This window comes from Megalops cyprinoides, chromosome 6 (genome assembly GCF_013368585.1).
Source record: "Megalops cyprinoides isolate fMegCyp1 chromosome 6, fMegCyp1.pri, whole genome shotgun sequence".
Classification (NCBI taxonomy): domain Eukaryota; kingdom Metazoa; phylum Chordata; class Actinopteri; order Elopiformes; family Megalopidae; genus Megalops; species Megalops cyprinoides.
Genome location: NC_050588.1, coordinates 30587290 through 30608114, shown reverse-complemented (window position 1 = coordinate 30608114; position 20825 = coordinate 30587290). Strand labels below are relative to the sequence as shown.

At 40.3% G+C, this 20825-nt stretch overlaps 1 protein-coding gene across 2 annotated transcripts in view; it reads left to right on the top strand.

Annotated features, from left to right (window-relative positions):
* The window catches only part of asic1b (acid-sensing (proton-gated) ion channel 1b), a 124103-nt gene that overhangs the window by 789 nt on the left and 102489 nt on the right, over positions 1–20825 (top strand). For both annotated transcript variants that reach the window (XM_036531526.1, XM_036531527.1), the window contains exons 2-3: positions 513–900; positions 15678–15873. In XM_036531526.1, the coding sequence (XP_036387419.1) occupies positions 539–900; positions 15678–15873 (558 nt within the window). In that variant the 5' untranslated portion in view covers positions 513–538. The remainder of the gene's footprint in view (positions 1–512; positions 901–15677; positions 15874–20825) is intronic.

Below are 20825 nucleotides of genomic sequence, written 5' to 3'. Positions count from 1 at the left end.
AACACTGTATTTAGGCTAACTGTGTGTTATTATATACATATTTAGTTTGTTATCGTCTCTCAGTCTTCAAAATCAGACAAGATTTCTGTTTGAATTACATCTCGGAGCAGATTAAAAATCGTGCTGTTTAATTCGAGGGTGTAGTGCTCTGAAGCGAACTTCCAACACAGCTGCAGAATCTCGTATTGCCCCCAGGTTGCTCAATATTAGTTGGGACATGGCGTGCTTAAACACAAAAAGGCAGTGACGGAATATGGGTCCGACATGTATCTTGTTTTATAGTGGGTTTCTGAACTGTCGGTAAGGGGGAGAGCAAGTTCCAAGGAGTCTCCGTAATGCCTCAAAATAGATAGCTACCTGTGGATCACTGGAAATCCATAGAATAGTTTGTGTAGCGTCATTTCGAAAAGCCTTTGCGAGAAACAAACCGATAAGTGTGTAAAGGGGCGTGAACCTGCGATCGGTAACGCGCATTTCAAAATAACCCACTCGCCTCTGTTCTTTTTCTTCAGCTGTTTGTGGGAAGGCACTGGTCATCATGGACCTCAAAGTAGAATCAGAGGAGATGGACTGCAACCGACCGGTGCCCATTGAAGTTTTCGCGAGCAGATCCACCCTGCACGGCATCTCGCATATGTTCACTTATGAGCGGATCTGCATTAGGCGCTGTCTGTGGATTTTGTTCTTTCTGGGCTCGGTTACTTTCCTGGTGTGCACGTGTGTAGACCGCATACAGTTTTACTTTGCGTACCCGCATGTCACCAAACTGGACGAGGTGTCAGCGCCAGCAATACTCTTCCCAGTTGTTACCTTCTGCAACCTGAACTCCTTCCGCTTCAGCCGGGTGACGCGCAATGACTTGTACCACGCTGGAGAGCTGCTGGCCCTGCTTAACCGAAGGTGTGTACATTTAAATTTTGTGTGAATTGCATGCAGCCCTCACTGGCACATTCTCAAAGGAGACTAAAAAAAAAAAAAATTACTGCAAGGGGTTTTAAGAGAAGTATTAAGTTAATGAACTGTACTAATGTAATCAAAATCTCTAAAGTTCATTCATAAATCCCTGTGGTGTTTCACGATCGCATTTTTCACCTATTAAAGTTGTGATATTAAGAGTTCTCGAATGCCATTTTACTCACCCATACTGTCACTCAAAGACGCATAATTGCAAGCATGATGATGATGATGATGACGATGATGAAGGTTAGCTGTGTGTTTTAGCCCATCTTTGGGATAAATTCATTCTACTAATTTATGTACAGAGCTGTAAGTGGCACTTGTATTTTGAATATCCAGTCATTGAGCTAATGGCTCTTTGTTACAATATATCGCTCTCTGTAGGTTTCAGCGTGCCATGTATTTGCATAAGAGGAATTTCACAATTTCACTGCACCAAAACACATTGATGAACATAATTAATAATGTGGAGGTAACATTGTCTATTCATGTTCTATAGTATATGTGATGTCTTCAGCTGTTGTATACTCTACTGCTGAAATATTGCATTTAACCCCCAATTGTAAATGATTGTTCAAGCACATTGTAGTCCTCTTTCCACACATTGTGTATTTTGTTCCACGTAGACTTACAAGCCTTAGGCAGATAAGACTATAAGAAATAGTACTATAGCAAGTCAGTGAAATGGCATAAAAAGAGTATTATTGACCACTGTGTGTTGTGAATTGGTGCTCAAAGCATTAACATTGTACAAACAGAATATTTTGTAGCAAGATGACATTTTGCCTGAGATGGGAAAACACTCAGACTCAGACAGAGCCAGGACAATTTTGGGATGCAAAGTGTCTGTAATCGTGTTGATGTTGTTTACAGAATGTAGATCTAAATCAGTGAACTATCATCTGCGAGAAGGTGGCAGGGTTTATTATCATAATTTTAAAAAATGGCATAAGATTGTTGTGGAATGGATATCAGAAGTTTTTTTTTTATAGATTGTTATGGAGTGATAAGATATTCCCAACATCAGAAACACAAGGGCACACACCATAGAGGGAATTTATATTGTATATGTATTAATAACAGAGAAAAGTTAAATGTAAAAACAAATGTGGCAGTAGACAAGATGCGGCCAGTTACCTTATGGTTGTCTTTGAAAAGACATCATCTCCAGAGTAATGGTTTTGTGTTGGTGGACTTGCAGTTTGTTTCAATTGGAAGCCTGATTATAATGTATAAGTATGAATCAGTGAATCAGTGGTAACCATGTGATAGCACCTGGGAAAAGAATTTGTAAAGGATAGGTTACCCTTTCCTGCAGCTGTCATTTTCTAGGTCTACAGTGTGACTTCCAGCCAAGAAAACAATATGCAAAAAGCAAAAAGATAAAGTTGCGTTGTAGTTAATTGTCTGACGAACTTCTATGGATATTTATATAACTGTCCTTAGTAATGTAGATCTAAATAGCAGCTAGCAGTTTAGCAGCTAGCATGCAATAAGGAGCTGAGAACAGTCTCAGTCGATATTTTTGTGGTAGAAGTGTATATTTTAATGTAATGTTACATGCACTCTGTCTTCTCCCTATTTTCAATATCTTGAAGATATTGCAATCTTCAATTATCTTCAACTGTATCTTCAGTTCAGTTAGGGACTATATAATCATAGGACATTTTTAAGTTATGTTACAAGCTAGGAAGGTGTCTACCTCTCTGTGATATTAAGTTAGACACATTCACTATGCTAACCTGTAACAAAGGTTATGATTGTTCTATTATTTGAAATTCTCCATTCTCCATCTTTAAATATTTCCAAAGTGGGATACCAGAAGAGCAAGAATAATGCTCATTAATCCCAAGAGTTTCATTTTGCACCTGCAAGTGGTGATTCTGAAATGTTAATACATGTTAATAACCACAGTTAGTGAAAGACTTTGACTCTCCACAAATGAACAATAGCAGGTTGATGTAACCTCACAGGGAAACCTGAAAAAAGAAAAAGAAAAGGAATACGTGAAATTAGCTCTTGCATTGATAGATCTCTCACCTGAGGGTGTAGAATTTTCAAACAAAAGACAATTGACAACAGGAGCACCTTGCTGTTGAAATATAGCCGAATCAAGAGAGTCTGCCAAGTTTGATTTGTATTTTAGAATAGCATGAGACTGCATAGGCCTAGACAAAGGACTGTAGGAAACTGAAATGAGTTGAAATACAAATGTACAGCACAATCATTGTTTTATGTACACAAAAATGCATGCAGATATGTCTCTGTAATGAATATGTTGTGTTGAAGGGCCCTATTGGTTTACCTGTGTAATTTATTAGAAACATCAGAGTCATGAAGGTAATATGGCCAAGCAGTTCACAACTAATTGAGAGACGTGAGGTCTCCATTAACTACAGTACATCGAAAGAGGAGATTTTGGAGTGCCCAGACGAGGGGCTAAAGCTGAGGCTGCAATAACTGACAGGTAGCCACAGAAGATACATAGCTGTCTGTCCAACAGCAGCTTCTCACTGACAGCACACCCTGATTACCCCATGTGTGCCGTGTGGTGGCCAACATAAACATAAGTTGTCTTTTGGTTTTGTCCTTGTCCTTTTCTATTGGTTATGTCCAAGATTTTGTTTTCTATTTTGTATGCTAATATATACAGTAATTTGATGCTAAAACGTATTTGTAATGGGCCTTGATTTATTTTAGTTCTAAAAAGCCAGATTGCAATATACATAGTCCACATCCAGAATATATATTTTTCAGAACCAATTCTCTAAAACAGAAAGCACACAGCACACAAATGGTACCTCATCTTATATTTGTTGAATTATCAAAGTGGATGTAGCATCCATAGATGTATATTAATTGTCTTCCACATGACAAGCTAATGGCCATTCTCAATTTGTGTGTGCCATTGTAAGTACATAAAAATCTTCCAGTGTCAGCCCATATACACACATGCATGCATGCACCTACATGCACGCACACACGCACACACACACACACACACGCTTTTCCACTGTTTTGAAAACACTGTTCTTATTAACAACTACTCACCACTAACGGTCTCCCTCTTGCTGGAGCTTAGTGTTGTAGGACAACACTAAATAAAAGAACACATCAGATGGATTTTTGCCTTCATTCCACAAGTAAAACCCCATATGCCATCACAACGGCCAGAGTACACAGACACCATTTCAGCTTTAGCCACAAAATGTTGCAGCTACTGTTTGTTTGGGTTCGAAAATGGAATCAACATCCTGCGTAAATTGCACACACACTCACTCATGCACACGCATCAAGACAACAATAAGGCCTACAGTTTGACAGTGTTAACACACCAAGAAACTGGTAAGTAATTATGGAAAGTAGAAGTAGTATTTACTCAATCCAAATCAAAATGTGGACAATCATACAGTGACTCCATAATGAAGCTATGAAGCCCAATTGAGATGACGCCACCGTTCCAAAGAGTTCTATATGTTTCTGTGGATCGAAATATGGAGCTGTAATCATTGCATCAAACTGGCCTAGGGTTATCACGCCTTTACATTAATGGAAACAGTAACAGTGATTAGTGAATTTGTTGTTGTTATTGTTGTTTTTGACAAAGTAGGCCTCAGGTGTGAAACTATTACGGAAATTGTTTTCATTTTTATAAATTCATAAGTTGTGTTGTGCAGGACTTTTTTTCTGGAAACACAATATTGTGTAAAAATGGTTCCAGAGAAGATATTGCTCTTTTCATTTCATTCTGACTTGATTAGATTAGAGAATGTGAACACAGAACATGAACTCTTTGCCAGGAGGCATGCGGTTAGAGTTCAGTCACTGCAGAATGAAGAAGAGTGATAGAAAGCACTGATGTGATGTCTTTTTTATGCTACGAACAGAAACGACCTTAATGTTAAAATGCAAGTGAGCCACATGGTTATACTTAGCATTCCTGCATGTAGATGTCTGCAATAGCTGTCATTTTGGAAGATTATTGGACACATTTTTAAGAAACACATGTACAGAACTTAAGGAAATGATAAGTTTTGTTCAAATTGGGTACTTTTATTATTCATCTGTTTGAGGTAGACAAGGATTCTTGTGGCATGTAGAACCTTTGTTGGATCAAAACCTCAAATCAAATGGGCTTTTCAAGGTCTCCACTGACATGAACAGCTGGGCACACAACAATGATGTGCGATGCTGTATGCAGTGCAGTGTGAAGTGCAGAAAGCTATCCAGTGCCCCGTGCTCTTATGGTTATTTTTAGCATATTGATCCACGGAGCCCTTTTGCTAAGGACCCCCTGAGAACCTGCCTCTGCAATGCATGTTAGAATGTCACTAATAAATTCACCATTAGCGAAGTGAAGATTTCTGTCCTCGGCCTCCAACCTTTAATAGCGCTGTGTCTCTTGTGCTGCTGTAACAGCGGCTGAGGAGCAGTCTGCTGCCTTTGCGTGCTGTTTGTTCGTGTCCTGTGCCTGCCTGTATGTCAGCACATCTGAAGCAACTCTGCTGCTTTAAGGCTTAGAGAAATCTGTGGGATTTGACTTGGACTCACTGGAAAAAAAAGTATGTTTGGCCTCTGAAACAAGCTGTGAAGGAGGACGAGGCATGAGGCATCTGGAGCTCTGAAGGAAGGGACTTCCTATGTCTGCTCCGCGGAGTGCCCAGCGGAGGCAGTTTCGGCAGCCAGGATCAGGTGTTGCCATGCAAGATATGAAAGGAGAGGCATATCAGAGATAGGGGGAGTACTGAGATGCGTGTACCCCACTGCTGGCTGAGCGGACTTCAGAGGGAAGCAGGGATAACAAGCAGAGGCAATTAACTGGTGTCGTAAGCTGTGTGATAAACACACTTTTATCCCTGTGTAATTAGTGCTGTCGTGAAACCTCAGTGTTGTCGTGCTGATAAACAGCGCACCCCCCCCCTCCCCCCCCCGTTTGTTCTTTCAGGGCCTCGGTCCCATATGGGCCTGCATTCATCTCAGTGTTGGTTTGGTTGGATTTTGGTTTCGTAGTTGGTGTATTACTGTTCGTAAGCTGGTAAATTAACTCTCAAAGATGTAAAAGGCAAACAAAGTCCAAAACAAACATGTGTCCCATTAAGGCGCTATTAGACACCAGCAGATTTACTTCACCCTCTAGGGGAAGCAATCTGCCACTCTGGAGCAACAGGGGGTGGCCATTTGCTTTGCAGAGCCTTGTGTGTCATTAAGTGTGTATGTGTTGCAAAGCTTGCTTGTATGATATGATAATTTGCCTATGACAGAAAGACCACATGCCCATAAATAGAGTGATAATGCACCAGCACTGGGTTCCCTACTGTATCATTAATGTTACTTTTTCGGTTTAATTTAATGCAGAATTTAATGCATTCCAGAATCCCAGTATGATGTAGAAATGTAGAAACGAATGTAGAAACTAAAATGGCACTGCCTTGTTTTAAGGCAACTAAAAAAAGAAAAGCTCTCATATTTTTTCTGATTGCCGGAATCACTGTCCACCCTATACATCATGTACACTATAACTGTGTTTACTTGGAAAAAAAAACAGTATGCTTAGTCCTTTTGTTCTTGTGAGAAAAATGTAGGAAACTATACTTGATTTTCATGCTTCAAAGTACTATATCTAGCACAAAGTTACATTGGCTCTTTGCTACAGTATTACCCTGGTCTGTATTTGGAAGGAAACCCAAAAATTTATTCAAAGGAGACAGTGCCTTACACAACTTTATTCTGAAATGAATATTGAATAAACTTTTCAAAATGTAGAATCACCTCTTTGGAAAAAAAAAAAACTTTTATCTAGAATAAATCTGTTTGACTTTAAAAAGTAAATGTTACCATAATATAAATAAATAAAAAATGAATAAACTTTTAAAAATGTAGAATTATCTCTTTGACAGATATCAAGCTTAACTTGGTTTGAGTCTGCAGGATGTAATGGTTTTGAGCTGGAGGGCTAGACTCCTCTGCTGGGACACAGTGCTCAGAACTGAAGCACAGAACAGTTGTGCTCTGTGCAGCCACAGTCTGCTGCGGTTCATGGAGGGGGAAAATAAACAGAAATCCAAAGTCAAACAGTCAGTGAAAGACTGGAGACTGAAAAGGTGAGAGAGCTAACAAGGCTAGACTCACTGCAGTGTTTCTCAATCCTACTCCTGGAGCCCCCCCTTGTCCTACATATCTTCTATCTATCCTTAGTCCAGACACACCTGATTGAAATTAGTGATTAAATAAGGTGTGCTCAGCTAGTCAAAAGTGCCACTGATGAGTGCAGTCAGGTAGGTAGAGCAGGGAAAGATGGAAAACGTACAGAGCAGGGGCGGCCCAGGAGGAGCAGGATTGAGAATCAGTGGGCTAGAGAATATAAGACTGATGGGGGAAAGGAAGAGGGAGAGGGAAAGAGGACCACAACGTATAGGACACTAAGGCATGAGGTGCGATTAAAGGTTTGAAAAAGTGAGAGGACTCCCGAGTGGCTCAGTGAGTTAATGCACTCACTCCGAGTGCCAGCTGAGCCCCGCCGCCCGGGTTTAATCCCAGCCCTGTCATCAGCCGATAATGACCGGGAGCCCACAGCAACAGAGCAGGTGCAACACATGAGGGTAGCAGACCCCTCATCTCACTGCTCTCAGGCACCGTGTGCCTCATCAAGTGCATATGTGTCACCCAGGGATGTCAGGGAGAAGCACCTATCCTCCTCATGGCATTTGCTCTCCTGGTGCCCTCTGGGACTTGTAGTGTGAAAAATCGTTGGCGATGTAGAGCTGCATCAGGGGACTGCACTCGCTACGGCCCTTCAATCACCCCCTTCTGGAATCACCAACCGCACATTACGCTCGTGTCACGGCGCAAGTGCGGAATGTGTTGCCGTGAGACGAGCGTAATGTGCAGTTGGCGATTCCAGAAGGGGGTGATTGAAGGGCCAAAGGCATTAAAAGAGTGAGAGGAAATTAAGTGCGACTGATGAGGTGTGGTAAAGGGGAAGCACGTGCCCTCAGTAAAATGAGGATTCGGTAAAAAACAGATTTGACTGGAAAGGAGTGTGACAGTTTTATAGTGATGGGAACCGAAAGCCGGCTGCCTGTAAAAGAAAGTGGGCCTGAGTGTGTGTGTATTTTTAAAGAAGTGAATATAGGGGTCCTGAGATGTGCACTCATTCTGTCGATCGGTAATTGTCTAGATGCGATGTCTCTCGGGAGAGGACTGCATAATGCTTTGGGGGAAATAAGGTCATTTAGTAATTAAAGATATAATTTGATTGCCAGAAGAGTGGAATAGTTTTCAGAATTAAGTACATGAAATTCTTGTAAGTCTGTGCAATGTCGGGTCCATGGGGACAGAGAATGAATATTGTAGGCTCTATTGTGGCATTGGGCTCCAAGGTGTCTTTGAATGGTTAGGTAGTATTCAACATTTGATGTCTCAAGAAAGTAAAACCTAAAAAAAAAAAAAAGGCTTCATTCAATTTTTTGGTGAGATGTTGTTTCTTTTATTTGTGCAGGAGAAAGAGGCTTGTGTATGTACTGGCTCTGGTTACAGTTTGGGCTTCATTGGTCATGAAAATGGGAACAGCATTGTGTGATGGAGTGACACATGGTCAGATGTAGGTCATTGTGTTCCGTATGCACTGTTATCCTTGTGACAATATTAGATGCATTTTTGTACCCGTGCTCTGTTAACTGCTACTGTATAGGACCAACTAGTACGGTAGCAAATTATAAATTTAAACATGTGGTAGTGTCAAACCCCAGCCTCCAGTTACATAACCTCAATTAAGTGATATCTGAGGACATGACTAGAGTTCAGTATTGAGTTTAGTGTGACCAGGTTGGAATATGAATCATATGAGGTTGAAAAAAAAAAAAAAATCTTAGAGCCACTTGGACATGAGTATTTATTTGCTGATCCCGTTTCCTGAGATATGGAGGCTATGCAGTTATTCCCACATTCCTTAAGCCCTCATCTGAAAATTAAAGTGCTTGTGGCCGCTAATCCAATTGAACCTTTCCCTCCCTCCCTCTTTCCCTCCACACAGTGTTTGCTCTGATTGCTTCAGGGAATTGTGGTGGGGCAATATTAAAAAAACCACACATATTGTTGCGGTAATATCTCCTTCCACCAAAGCCCTCAGACCCAGGGACGCGTGAGCTGACTGAGCACCACTTCTTAAGTGCTCTCCTGGCAGCTCTGTGGCTCCAAAGACCACATTTAGGAGCTCATGGTCCAATTCAATTAAGTTTGTTTTCTTAATAAAGGCAAGGTGGACATGGGGAGCAAAGTAGGCAACTGGAAAAGCTGTTAAAACTCATCCGTGGGACTGCTGTGCACTTCCTTGAATGAGTAGATTCATCTGTTTTAGGTCACTTTGAGTTTGAAAGGCACGCGGACAGAAGCAAGTGGTTGGATATTTATGCAAGACCCGCAGAGAAAGGGAAAACTGCATTAGAGCTGGCATGTGTTGTTGGATCTGAATGTGCAGTGCTCTTGTACAGTCCTCAGGCTAACAGCATCTTCCTTTATCAGACCATGACATACTCATTTGTATGTCAAACATGCTTTAAAAAGTGGCTTATTTGGTGTTATCCATGACACATGTTTTCCCATTCTTTTATTATTTTAGTGAAGAATCAGTGTTAGTATAAACATGCCTTGGACATATGGGTTGATCTTAATAACAACTTAATCATGCGGAGCCAGATGAAGGGAGACCCGTACCAAATGCAATTAGTGCTCCAAGTGCAATAAGAGGGCAAAAAAAAACTGTTATGATTAAATCTAAAAAGTAATTTACAGTCAGCCCCCCATCTAAGACAGTAATTCATAGTCAATTTATAGTCTATAGATATATTGTATGTAAATCTACTAATGGTGGAGACAGTCAGTTATTTATTTGTAGCAAATGTGTTAATTACTTACTACGTTATATGTGGAAGCAGCAAGAAAAAACCATTGAACCATTGGCTTCATTTGCTCATGTCTACTGTAAATAGTGGCATTGTACTGGCATTCTACATACTGTCTTCACAAGATGAATGCATACTGTAATTACTCAATACAGCTGGATAGCAAGCATATTGTCTGAATCAAACATGACTGCCCTTAAATCATATGCTTGCTTAATCAGAGGAGACAGCTGCGTTTTTCACCCTGTTCAAATCAGCTATACTGGTAATTTTAGCCAAGGTCCTCAGTAATGATTTGGGATCAGAAACAACTGTGATCAAATAATACTCATAAATAAATACTCCTCTCAAATGCTAGACTCTCTGTGTTTTCATCAGACATCCAATCAATGCATAAATAGTAGACATAGTGTGTGGGTAAATGTTTTTACACTGTAGTATGACTTGTGGTTGTAGTGTAATGCATGCTTGTATGTGAAAAATATTGTTGATTTTTTAAATAAAACCGCTGAAACCTGATGTGTTTGTTTAGTACGTTTTATCTGTCTCAGTCAGGTAGGCATCTGCTTGGCTAATAAGCACAATAGGTACATTACACACGACACACAAAAAAATAAATTATGCCTATGATCTATGCACCTCTGTTTTTTCACCTGTAGGCTGAAGTAAGAGCACAGTCCACTTCCATCAATATTTTTGGATCACCTGCCATACTGAAAATAAATGCACCTTTTTTCTAATTAATATATACACCTGTGGTGACAAGGGTTAGGTGTTAACATTGCTATAACACCCCAGCTTTATTAGAAAATATTGATGCTGATTTTTTTTTCCAAATGTAGTTACTATATTTTTTGATCCACACTTCTCTATTTTCAGCCTATAGACTGAAATGAGAACACAGTCCTCATCTGTTAACAACAGTTTAGCTCATGCCAGCTGATTGATGTCTACCAGGCTGGTCTGGTTAATAGCTGGGTCTAGGTGTGAAAACAATGGTTTTCTCATATTAGGTGTGAAACACATTATGTGTAGTCTGGCCCGGTGCCAGGCCGCCTCCTTCAGGGAGAAGGAGAAATTTGATGGAGTGAAATATGAACGGGTGTAACTGAAACAGACATCTGTTTGCGCTAATTTCTAATGCTGTGCATGATGTGTCTTTACAAATTAATCCCGTTCTAACAGCATTTAACCTGTGAGGCACAGACTGCAGCCATGCACCCTCATTTTAAACCTACAGATTAAGATGTTCGATGCTTAATGTTGGTTATGCATCAACCGCTTCCAAAAATTGTTTGTTGTTATTTAATGTTACGGTCTGTTTCTTCTCCTTCTAAACATATCTGCATTGAATGAATTTACTGGTGGATTTAAGGCGATCTCTGAACTCTGTTAAACTTAAAATCATTTGATTATTTATGAATATTCCTCTAGCTGAATTGCACTTCTCTCATATTACTATATTCATGGATATGTCAACAGTTTTAACTCAGGGATTTTAGTAAATGTCACCGACAATGCAGGTGATTAGTGATTTCATGTAGTGATATGTCATAGTAACATGTACTTATCTAATCCACAGAAGTACACATGGTTAATTTTCTGATATTAACAAAGTTGTTATATTACCATAATCGAGATGTATTTTTTTACCTTTTTAACTGTGTTGTGATTACTTGTAATAGTGTAAACTGCCTATACTTACAATTCTAGTTTTTGATAAAGTCTAAAAATCGTGCAGCATATGTGTGCCATCCATCATCAAGACATCAGTAAGATGACAAGAAACATCTATTGCTGTCTGAACTATGCAAAAGCGCTGTTAAACTCTATAGACCGATAATGCCAAGTTCTTTCCAAACACAGATGAGAATAATTGACAATGTCTGAATAGCTTGCCTGGTTATTAACCCGTCTTTTGCATGCTGTCAAAACAGTAGGGTGATGAAACCATTAGTGTTTTCCTGAAGCACTTTTTGGCCATGTCAGTGAGAGACTACCCTGCTCACATGAGAAGTTCATTCATGCAAGGCACTTACGAGACATTTGTTGTAGCTTACTGTTATCTATTTATTTATTTTTGCTTGTAACCTGTAGGGACATTAACAAAACATCATTAGCAAAACATCATTAGCAAAACATCAGTCCACCGTTTTCATCACGTTTTTTGAGTACCTCTATAGAATGCCTATTGCTACGGTAACTGTAGCTACATTCATACCTGAAGCTGGTATATCATGACTCAGAACTAATATCAAATGCATGCATTTTCATGGTAGACTGTCTAAAAAGAGACTGTGGTAACCATGTTCCTTGTGTGTAAAATCTTAACTACACTGTACCCTTTCTTTTTTCTCATCCATCTTTGATAAACGTTACATGTAGTGCCTGAGCTTGTGTCACTACAACAACCTCTTCACTTGTGTGGGAGCACAGGGCGAAGTGAATGCAATCCACCGATACATCTACACACCAACGCATCTATTTTTCACACTACATGCCTCACGGTATATATACAGTGAATCGGCTGCTCATTGGAAGATAGGTGTTACTCCACTAATGTCATCCAAGCAAATCACAGATATTTGACAAGATAAACAAGACCTGCTCACCTCTATCCCTGGTGGGACAAAGACAGTTTGTTCCACTGCTGTGGGTTATGGGTTGTTGCTGGTGCATGGCATGGCTGGTTTTGGATCAGGGGAGTAGATCGAGATGGGCGCGTAGACATCGAGATGGGCGCCTTGCCAATTGAGCCACTTGGGAGTGCTCGTACTGAAAAACCCATTGCGTCCCTGAAATGTTCAGCTTTTGCTTGGCTGTTCTCCCATATAAAACGGTTTAGAGCCCTGCCATAAGCCATCACTTTGCTGAAAGAGAAAAGCTGACCTCCTGCTGTCATTTAGGCATCGCCTTTAATCTGTTCAATTAGCTAGAGTTTGAATTTGAAAGGGGGTAGCATGAGAAGATTAATTAGTTTTCAAATCAAAGTAATATGTTGAATAAGCATATTCCATTGACGTGTGTGCATCTTTAAATGAGCAAAAGTATAATGTCAGTTATAATAATTATAAAAGCCCATTTAGAGTTTTTAAATAGGTTATTAATGTCCCTTATTGGTCCAGCAATGGCACCAGGCTTGGTTTGAGAAATATTTTCTTTTTCGTGTTATCATGAGTGTGAGTTAAACATCAGATTCCATGCACATCTTTCAAGTATGTCATTAGATACAGGTAGGCTCCTTCTTCAGGTTTGTCTATATTTAAATCATAGATGTATAACAGTTGCATTTTAATATTAAGAGTGCAGAATAAGGATTCATGGGGTAAATAGGCTGTACTGTATCTGTACTGACTGGTATATACAGGGCTTTAATGGTTGAAGTGCAGAGAAAAGTGTTCTACTGAATTTTTCCTCTCGCTCTTATGAAAGGAAATAATTGGAAGCATTCTGTCATTTGATATTGTTCTTTTGGACATGTTGCCATGTTTTGCTTGCTGCTGGAAGCACCCCCCCCCCCCCCCCCCCCCCACCACCACCACCACCACCACCCCCACCCCCTGTTCACTTTATGCCCAGAGAGGTGCTCAAAAAGAGTTCAACATTTTGGAGAGTAATTGGAGCTAATTTAGATGAATTCGCCGCTGTGACTGAGGCAGGGTTATGAGCAGGTGGTGGAAGTGAGAGTGTGCCGTGGCAGTGCAGAGAAAGGCAGAGCCTGAAAGAGGAAGAGAGGAGGGAAAGCAGAAGGACACACAGTCAGCTATTGATGTTGTTGTCCTCAGTGTGTGGGGGAGTGTTTTCCTCTCTCACTGACTCATAACTTGAGAGTAAGTCTCCTTTGTTTCCACAACAGGGGAGGAATTGGGTAGTGTTGTACTATGAGACTGCCATTATCTGCTGGTTTCCCAGAGATCTTAGACTAGCAAAGTCTTGGTTGTCCTGTAAACCCTTTAAAAACCCAATATTGCTTTTAATTGAGAGGTTACTTGTTTGGTTTTATTTTATAAATTAATTTTTATCAGATTTATCTATTTTCTGTATATTTATTCATATTCATATTTTTTGAACACTTACTTTAAAAGGGATATTCATTTTTGGTTTATCATTGTCTTCACGTATTATGTAAATACAGATTTTTATATACATATACATATTTTTACTCATTGATTTTTATTCTTGTTTTTCTACATGTCTCTATTCTTATGATAATACACTGTTTTGTACTAAATGTAAGGCAGGGGTATTACTAATGTTGAGACCATTTTTTACATTAGTCTATAACATTACCATCAATTCATATGTTGATTGTGAGGTTTTGGCTTGTGAGAGTTCAGCCATAGGAAATGCAAATCAAGCTCACCTGTATATGCATAACTGAAAGTGTATTCTTATGTTGTTTTATGGTATATTACAGATGCGGTTACTGTATTGTTTATTGTACTGAATCGCGTAGGGCTGCCATAGAGAATATGGGTCAGATCACTGAACTTTGCGGCTTCAGGTCATTGGTTCAAATTTTGGATAGCGTACTGCTGTACATTACCTCACTTGACTCTGGCTTAACAGTCTGTTGTATCTGTGGCTTTCAGAGTAAATACGATATAAAATTCTCAAAACACAGTTAGTTGCCTTGGGTAAGGGAGTCTGCTAAACAAATAAATTATGATAGAGTAAATTGATATTTTGGAACTGTTTATTGAATTTCTGCAGCTGTTTTTATTTTTCCTGCCAGAGAACAGTGGCAACAGGACAGACACCGCCACGTTTTTGTCACCCCGCTCTGTGTTGAAACAGCACTTTCCCAGACACTCTCGTCTTACGTAACACTCCCACTGAATTGACAACTACACACAGGATTGGAATAATAGGCTGCAACCTAACAAAGCGCAGTGCTCTGAATGTACTGACATCCGCATACCTCTCCCAGCATCCTCTCTCTCCAGCCCCAATGCTCTCTGTCTCCCCCCTCTTTTTCTCTATTAATCTTTTACATTGTAATCTTGAAAAGTCTGCTAAACCTGTCTGACAGTCTGCTTTTTAGAGAGCATATTTTTTGAGGAGAAGGTGAAGGTAAAAAGTAAGGTCATACTTATTCTCATTCTTATTTAAACTTGTATTCTCAATCTATCATTTCTATTTCATATTTCATCCAGCTATAGAAAGGTAATCATGGACTCTGTTTGTGAAGTTAATTAAAAATCATAGGATCCATTGAAACCACATGCTATTGTTTTGAGACATGGGATTAATTAAGTCTTTATGGGAAAAATGCAATGGGAGATAAGGGGTCTGGAGGTGTTTTTAACTTATTTGATTGGCTGGGGAAGTGCATGAGAAGTGGGGAAAGGACAGCAGTTGTGATCAGAATGTTGCACGTTTGACTCCCGTTTAGGCCATCACTGAAGCAATCGTTGCTTTAAATGGCCAGCGGTCATTTTAAACATATGTATCAGAGAAATGTGGCAATAAATTAAGAACACCATTCTTACTACCCGAACACACCACCCACATCCAGTCGTCCGTCATAGTTTTTCCCCTTTTCTTTTTGTACTCCTCCGGTACAAAAAAAAAAATCAATGGCAGTCAAACTGAATTGGCTAGAATGGCACAAAGTGAACTACATCATTTTTCGAGCATAGCATTCAGGTGTATTTTCAGTGTAAATTGTGAAGAGCGCTTTTTAAATTTTGGTGTTACACATTTATTTTTGGCAGTGTCACTTAAAACTGACCCTCTTGCCTCTGACAGCGCGTCACCAGCGTTCCGGCACGCTGGCGTAAAGTGAACAGTTGGGGACTGACACATCTCTCCGTTTAGGTACGAGATTCGGGACACACACCTGGTGGAGGACAGCGTTCTGGAAACCCTGAAGGTCAAGGCCGACTTCCACAACTTCAAGCCCCGCCCCTTCAATATGCGCGAGTTCTACGACCGCACCGGGCATGACATCAAGGACATGCTCCTGTCCTGTCATTTCCGCGGGATGGAGTGCAGTGCAGAAGACTTCACAGTGGTGAGTCACCTGCTGTCTAACCATGATGATATGTGTGTTCACACCTGCATTTAACATGACCTCTGACTGCCTCATGATGGTTTGAGGTGGTGTGGCATGCTGTCAAGTGTTCTGACCATCAGTATCAGCCAATAGCTGGTGGGGTTCCTGGAATTTGATTTCTCTGAGTTTTTTTTTTTTTCTTGTGTAGGGAAGGAGAGCTCTCAGTATTTCATGGGTGATTCTTAAATTTCAGATGGACTTAAAAAAGCTTGAAATTAAATAATTCCAAATATATACAAATTTGGCTGAATGTTTATTCACAGGAATTAATTTAATTTATTGCCATTTCTCAAACTAAGGTGTAGCTTGCTTGTATCTTGTAACTGATTTTTTGTATGTGGGAGTCAGTTTATACATGATAAAGGTATTGAAATGCCACATTCGGAATGCACTTAATTATAATCAATTGGCCTATTCAAAGCACATTGTCTGTAAAAATCTAATTTAAAAACACTGTGATTTTTTTCCTGTAAAGGTAATTACAGCTTTATATATTAATGACACTTACTAAGAGTTTATTTGAGCTTGTGAACTTGAAGGGATTACCTTCTTTATGAATGGAAGTAGTAAAGTACAAATACAGGCATCTGTTTGTTATTATTGGAGTGGAAAGTAGTGTAGAGGCACTGATTTATTTTACTTAAATAATCCTATTCAGGTGTGTCTCTGTTAAACTCAGCTGTGTCATGTTAATGTCTGTTATGTGTTTCTGATATTAGTCATTTATCTGGACACACTTCATGTGGGTTATGGCATGGTGGGAAATGACATATGCAAAACACATTTGGAGTACTCACCAGTAAAACCGGTTTATCTTTTCTTCATGATAGGGCATACAAAAATATCTCCCTGTACTGGGGTATGCAGTCTTAATTTTGATGTGGTTTGTTATACAGATTGATGCTAGATTCGGGTTGGCCGGTAGTCATGCTTCATATTCACAAACAAAATGCCTCATTACAGTTGAAAATTCACTGCATGTAAAGATTTCAAAATGTATTTCTGTTCTGCTGCTGTTGGTTGATGGAGAGAAACGAGTACTGTCACATTAGGTACATGCTTAGGCTGCTTTCTGACCCAGGCCCTGGCAGGACATTTATCCTCCAAAGTGCCAGTCTGGCTCAGAGAGGAGATGAACTGCTGTGCTCCTGTTGCTTCTGCAAGCGGAGTCCCGGGCGTGTTTATATATAATATTATCATTATCTATTATCATTACCATTGTCGTGCTGCCTAACATGAGTTAAAATGTACTTGTTTTTAAATGTTAAAATGTCTTTTCAAAATCTAGCAATAATTTAATGCCTTGTTCATTTTTAAAAGGTGAATGTCAGTTCAGAATGTGCCAGTTAGTAAGTAGCACTGGCGGGATAACCGAGTATAATCCAAACTCTAGTGCCAGTTAACTCTTTACGGCAGTTACTGTCTTGACTGGCATGCACTGAACACACTATGATTTTACATTTTTCTTGATTAAAACATTTTTAAAGGAAAATCTGAAGTGTACCACATATATTTCAAATCATTTTGTCTGAAAGGGACAGTAGTAATATAATTCATATATGATTAAATTATCCTGCTGACAGCTGCTGCAGCTAAGGAATCACCTACAGATGTGTTCCATTCATTCTTGCCCATGTGGATTTGTGCAGTAGAAGCATTGTTTTCATCAAAGCCTCTTTGGCTCCTGTGTTCAAAAATGTTATGTGTGTTAATGGAGAACTGAATGGATCTGTTCTTTCTGTTATATCTTTTGTGACCAGGGTGCCATGGCTTGGATTAATCTTCTGCTTTGCGACTTAATTAATATGTTCATTACACAAAACCTTAAGTAAGCATCAAACCACATGTTTGTATTGTTGATTTTTTCTTTTAATGTGTATTTATAGGTTAGATAATCCCATTCAAGCCATAGAGACCTGCTTGTTGCCGTCCTGGAGGATTGCCTTTTTGTCTTTAAACTGGAGGAAGGGTACCTCATACCCCCCCAACCCCCAGCTGACTCGCTGCTAATTGTAGGCACTGCTTTCAAAGTTACTGCTTTGCTTGTGGTAAAATTTTGCTCCTGGTATGAGTGTCTCTGTTTTCCCTGTAGCCTTTTAAAACACAGTGTGCTGTGTTTCTGCTGTAATGTGCTGATGGGTCTGTGTTTTAGTTCTGCTGATAAAAGAAAGTCCTGGACCCGAGGAACAGCTCAGCAGAGAGCACTAATGGTGTGTAAAGAGTAATTCTCATAGATGAGTTGCTGTGGGTCCCAGTGCATCTCTGCAGCTAGAGTGCAGAGCCAACGAAAAAAGCAGGATTAACTCCTTTCATACATGTGCACCTACAGTATGTCTGCATAGTGCATATTATATGCTGGTTACCTTTTCTGGTTTAAGACGCATCATTTGGATTCGCAGCAAGCTCACTCCAGTTTAAAGCTCATACTAATACCCTACGTAGTCCACTTGAAATTGAATACCGCAGGTGACGCAAGTTTGGCATTGTTGAAATTAAACGCAAACAGTAGCTCTTATACAAAACAGAAGTAAACACAATAAGAGGATGTCATTGTCCATGCTGTTTGTAAAAATGATGGTGGGACTTGATCTACTATTCTCAAACTGCCAAGAGCCAATTTCACTGTTTCTGCAGCGGCAACTGAATTGTTTAGCAGTTGTTTCGTTTGACCTTTCCCTGTATGCACATGTAATACAGTAGGTGTCCTTTCTCGTGCTGTACAGGTGACTGATTAAGTTTTCACCAGCCATAAGGAAAAGACTTTGGTTAACTGGCTGGTCATGTGTCCAACTTACTTCTTTTGACATGTGTGTTTATGCACCTGCCTGCCTCTCTTCCCGTAGCCCGTCATATTTGGGCCTAAAACAGAACAGAGATGTTAGGAATGGTCACCCCTATGGCCCTGTAATTTGGTTCAATTAGGGGAAAGGCGGAGTGTAGGGGAAATTGCCACAGGGACAAAATTGCTAGGAGCCTCTTTTTTTCCTGAATATCTTTTCGAAAATTATACCTCCTCCCCCCTTTACCTATTCTCACGCCCTCTGACTTATCCTCACAGCTAAAGCCATTCTGGTGAATGTCAGTCGCTGTTGCGCATCCATTTACACCGCTTGGAAAATTCCGTCTGGTCAGAACAGCGGTGAGGGGAGGATCGCATCCCTGGCAATCCAAGACGCCTCTCATGCAGTGCCGCTGTGATGTTGTGCAAGGGCACAAGGAACAAAACGCGTTATTAAAGAGAAATGATTAGCGGTCATGCATCCTTGTATTCATTCCTCCATTAAGATTTATAGTAGGAAGATTGTTAAAATTGTACTCATTTCCAGTGAAAATGGGTGACTTTAGATACATAATAAAAAAAGAAAATGAAACAACAAGACCCACTTTCTGCAAGTTGAAATGGTAATTGAAGATACAGTTCAGTAGAATAATATTTGAAAGGCAAGCTGGCATTTCTGTAATAGTGTACAGTCACGTTACTTTAACAGGGTCAATGGCATTGAGCTGAGCTTTAGGGATCCAACCGTACTTTATTTTCTTTAACCTGTCATGTGGCACATTGTGCCTTGTGATTTCAGGTAATGGCCTTGCCTGTTGTATTGTGAATGGTAGGTTGGTGGAGTGGCTAAGGAGCTGAAGGTTGCTGGTAGATTTCCAGTTGTGGCACTGCTGTTGTGCTCTTGTGCATATCTACATTTGCTCCAGCGGTTTATATGGATGGTAATGTGAAATGTGAGCTATTGTGTAAGGATGTGCATTTTGAAGAATCTGATTTTGGAGCATTCCGTGGCTCCCAGGATTGAATAATCATTCTCTTCTTTCCCTGAGCACTGCATGAAACTTCCGTTCTCACTGTGTAAATAATGACTTGTGACAGGCTTATTAGGCTCTCCTTCCTGAATATTGATGAGCAAGAATATAATGATGGATTTTCTGTTTTTTTGCTAAACAGCATTTGAATACAGATCAAATTAATTGATTAATGTTCTCATGGTTGATTATGTGAATGATGGAATCTTTTGTCTTATTCCCACTATATAGTTCCCCCTAGATAAGGGAGCCTATGGACAAAATAATATTTTGGAGGGTAATGAAAGGATACAACATGGGCTCAGAATGGAGCAGAGGCCAAGGGAACATGCTGTCTCTTCTCCTCGGGAGGGTACTGTGGACCAGTGTTAGGCAATGGAGGGTAACCCGACCCGCCTGGCTGCCTTTTTAGAGGCTGGGAGAGAGATTTATACTCGGAGAAGTGCTACCGGACTGTGTGGATTACACAGAATTGTGGGACACAGCGAGCTCTAATTGGTGACAAGCCGTGCCATTTCTCCACATTACGTTCCCACCGCCGCGTGATGCTCCACTGCCTTCCTCTCCCAGCTCACAGAGCAGCCTGTATTGACAGGGATGATATTTTTGGCAGAGGAACCTGTTGCAGAGGGGAAGAGGGTAGAGTTGGAGGTGCTCTGAACTGAGCTGGGTGCCAATAAGCCGAATATCAATACCTCCTCTTTCCGCTGAGATGGTGCTCGTGTGGAAGCCATTGTGAGGTTTACGCTCTGTATGTAAATGTGGAGTATGCCCATCCCTCTCTCTCTCTCTCTCTCTCTCTCTCTCTCTCTCTCTCTCTCTCTGTCTCTCGGTCTCTCTCTTTCTCTCTCTCTCCGTCTCTCAGTCTCTCTCTCTCTCTCTTTCTCTCTCTCTCGGTCTCTCTCTCTCTCTCTCTCTCTCTCTCTCTCTCTCCATCTCTCTCCGTCTCTCGGTCTCTCTCTCGCCAAGATGAAGCAGTGCTCAAAAGGCTGTAAATCTCCTGCTCTGGACTCTGCCTCCTCCTCAATACCTGCAAATGAATCATGGCAGGGAAGAAAAATTAGCTACAATTAATATTAATAAGAGACTTGGCGTGCACT